Here is a 3265-nt window from a genome sequence, read left to right as displayed (position 1 = left end):
AGAGAGAGAGCGAGAGAGAGAGAGAGAGAGAGAGAGAGAGAGCGAGCCAAGAGAGATAGTATGTGCCTTCAATCCCAACACTTGGGAGGCTGAGACAGGCAGATCTCTGAATTCCAGGCCAGCCTGGTCTAAGTGACCAAAACAGAACAACAATAAAAAAGACAAGTCAGACTGGAAAGGTCTCCACCAGGGGTTGGCAGGGCTGAAGAAAACTCCTGTCCATCGCTGCATGTCTACTCTGAGAAGCCAATGGCCTGTGGCTCCAGGGCAGTGAAAACAATGTCCCCCATACTGGGACATCCCCTATCAATGGCCCATGCTGAGAAACACAGTGGCCAATGATGCATCAAAAGGCAAATTCTGTCTTCACAATGTTTTCAATGACAATCAGCATAAAAAGAGAAAGGCCCTGCAAAATTCACAGGAAATAACCTTAGATTCTGTGTAAAATATCAGCGGGGTGCTTTCAAAGTATGAAATACAAATACCTCTTGGACTTCGATTCTCCTCCTCTCCCTTCCTTTGCTGGGAGGTGCTGTGTCGTTCTTAGTGTCCACGTGCCTGGCTGCCTCACTGCAATCTGGGCTTAGGAGGACGTGACTGGGGTCTGCCATGCTTCCCCGGCAGTTCTGAAGGTGTAAATCCTGGCAGGGAAGGTATACATTTAGGGGCGGCTACAGCTGGTCACACACATCCAGACTCAGGACGCAGAGATGGATGTCTTGCTCAGCACCCTTTCTCCATAAAATGCCATCACCCACATTCAGGGTGGGTCTTCCCACTTTATCATAATCTAGATATTCCCTCGCAGCATGCCCAGAGGTGTGTTTCCATGGTGATGTTAATCTAATCAGACTGATGATAAATATTAACTACCACAGACCCTTTAGTGAAACCTAAGATCTAAGCAGGAATAGTGCCCAGCCCCCGCCCTAGATACTCTGGAGGCTGTAGCAAGAGAATGGTTTGAGCCCAGAAGTCCAAACCCACCCAGAGCAAAGTAAAAACTAGCTTTCTCAAGGCTGTGGCAAGGAATGAATGAGCTAACCCATACATAGCTAAGCCATTAGCTGCACCACAGAGGGTAGCTTTTCTAATACTCTTGTTCCATAGAACCTTCCAAAGTTGCTCCCTGTTGAAAACTGACCAGCACCAAATCTTAATCTCACTTTAGAGTTGCATGAATAAGGTAGAAGAGGAACTCTACAAGCAGAGACGACTTTGCCATTTCAGCAACATCCGGGAAGTACAGACCAGAGCCTGACTTGTACTTGACGCGCACCTGGCTGCATGCACTGAACGCTGAAACAGACACTTGAACCAGAGCTTACACGACACCTCTGAGAGACTAGCTATACCTCCACATCCCTTCTTCCTTCATCATCACACCAGGGCAAGAGTACCGTGTTGGGAGGCAGAACCTCAGAGCTGGAGTGTGGTTTATTAAAAAGTTAAGTTGCTTGCAGACTCTAACACATTCTGCACTATCAGTAACACACCTACACACCACTGTTAGAACACTCAGCCAGAAGCTCTGGGGTAAACAGGCATCTTCACACTGAGGTGTCCTAGGTGGGGCTCTGGTGAGAGGTAAGCATGCGACTGGAAGGCAAAGCGTGGGGTTGACAACAGCTCACACACCACCCTAAGACCATCTCAAGCTATGCAGTCATGCCCAGAGGCGGGTGTCAATCCAGTGCAGCTCAAGGTCTCGGAGCCGCAGGCTGGGAAGTGGATACACTCATACAGGATTTTCACCCATTCAAGAGTCTGCCTGAGGACCAGTCTGTCTGGTTGCAGGAGTATTGAGAAATCAGGAAGCACTTGGAGAAGCACAGGAGCAGCGAGGATGCAGAGCAGTGGGACCCAGGGCAGCACACACAGCAGAGGAGGCGGGGCGCGGGGCGGGACAACAGAGGAGGCGGGGCGGGACAGCAGAGGAGGCGGGGCATAGGGCGGGGCGCAGGGTAGGACAGCAGAGGAGGCGGGGCACAGGGCTGCCAGTCCACAGTGGTCACTGAACAGTCCCTTGTTTAGAGATGGGAATGAGGTGAAGGGAAGGACAGCCTTGGATCCCATCAGAGGAAACAATAAAAAGCAACAAACTGCAAATAATATCTGAGTTGTCTTGATGCAATAAAGTGAAGCAAGACTTAAGATGGGCACAGAGGAAGGGGCTTCCCTTCTCTCCAGTTGTCAGAAAAGCTGAGACCAGCTGGGGGTTTGGGGGGGAGAGGTTGAAGAAAAGCAGCGCTTCCATCAGAGTGTGGCTCTGGCAAAATGAAGTGAAGTTGCAAACAACCGGGTTGGGAGACAGCTCCCTGAGCAAGAATGCTTTCATGAAAACTCAGGGACTAAGATCAGATTCCCTAGAATATATACAATAATATATATAGTAGTGAATATCATGCACACATACCGGACATTCCTACAGGGAGATGGGAGGCAGCGTCCAGAGGATGCCTGTAAGCCTTCCAGTCTAGTGTGCCATACACACTGGGGGATAAGAAACCCTGTTTCAAACATGGTAAAAGCCGAAGACTTGTGCACTCACACACACACACACACACACACACACACACACACACACACACACGAGTGTGGGCAAGTAAGGGGCTGATTTTTCTTGAGCTGCTAACAATCTCATAATGCTTTTTAAGGAAATTACAATGGGCCTGGTGAGATGGCTCAATGGTAAAGGTGCTTGCTGTCAAGCTAGGCTACCTGAGTTTGATCCCTAGGACCCCCATCATTGAAGAGAGAACCCATGGGTGAGGTGATCCTCTGACCACATCTGTGAAGTGGCACACACTGACATATACAAGTTTTTTAAAGATACAGTATAATCACATGTGGTAATACTATTAAGAGGCATGCTTAAACTATTAAAGTGATACTTTATAAGGTACTGCCCGTTTTGATAATTTGGGTCTCACAGACTTATTGCTATGAATTTAAGTAAGGAACCATATCATACATCTAATCGACAGCAGCTGGCATATAACTAGCCATGAGTAAGTAAATTCATAATAAAAACCAAACACATAGATATCTCTTCTTTTAAAGAACTGGAACACGTACATTTAAAGCCAGCATAGAATAACAAACTCTTGACAACCTTCAGCTTGGAGGCACAGGCAGAGAACCTGCCACCTAAGGTGGGCCTTGTGCTATGCACTATAGTCCCGAGCATCTGATATATCTTATAAAAGCCTCAGCTGGTGGTGGTGAGGTGGTGATGATGGTGGTAGTGAGATAGTGGTGG

General features: G+C 48.0%; 1 protein-coding gene across 2 annotated transcripts in view; it reads right to left on the bottom strand.

Annotated features, from left to right (window-relative positions):
• The window catches only part of Spag1 (sperm associated antigen 1), a 59600-nt gene that overhangs the window by 2082 nt on the left and 54253 nt on the right, over nucleotides 1-3265 (bottom strand). For both annotated transcript variants that reach the window (XM_031358866.1, XM_031358865.1), the window contains exon 17: nucleotides 489-644. In XM_031358866.1, coding sequence (XP_031214726.1) covers nucleotides 489-644 — 156 coding nt within the window. The remainder of the gene's footprint in view (nucleotides 1-488; nucleotides 645-3265) is intronic.

Source organism: Mastomys coucha, unplaced genomic scaffold (genome assembly GCF_008632895.1).
Source record: "Mastomys coucha isolate ucsf_1 unplaced genomic scaffold, UCSF_Mcou_1 pScaffold7, whole genome shotgun sequence".
Classification (NCBI taxonomy): Eukaryota; Metazoa; Chordata; class Mammalia; order Rodentia; family Muridae; genus Mastomys; species Mastomys coucha.
The sequence above is the reverse complement of the archived record's forward strand: the minus strand, read 5'-3'. Positions and strand labels throughout refer to the sequence as shown.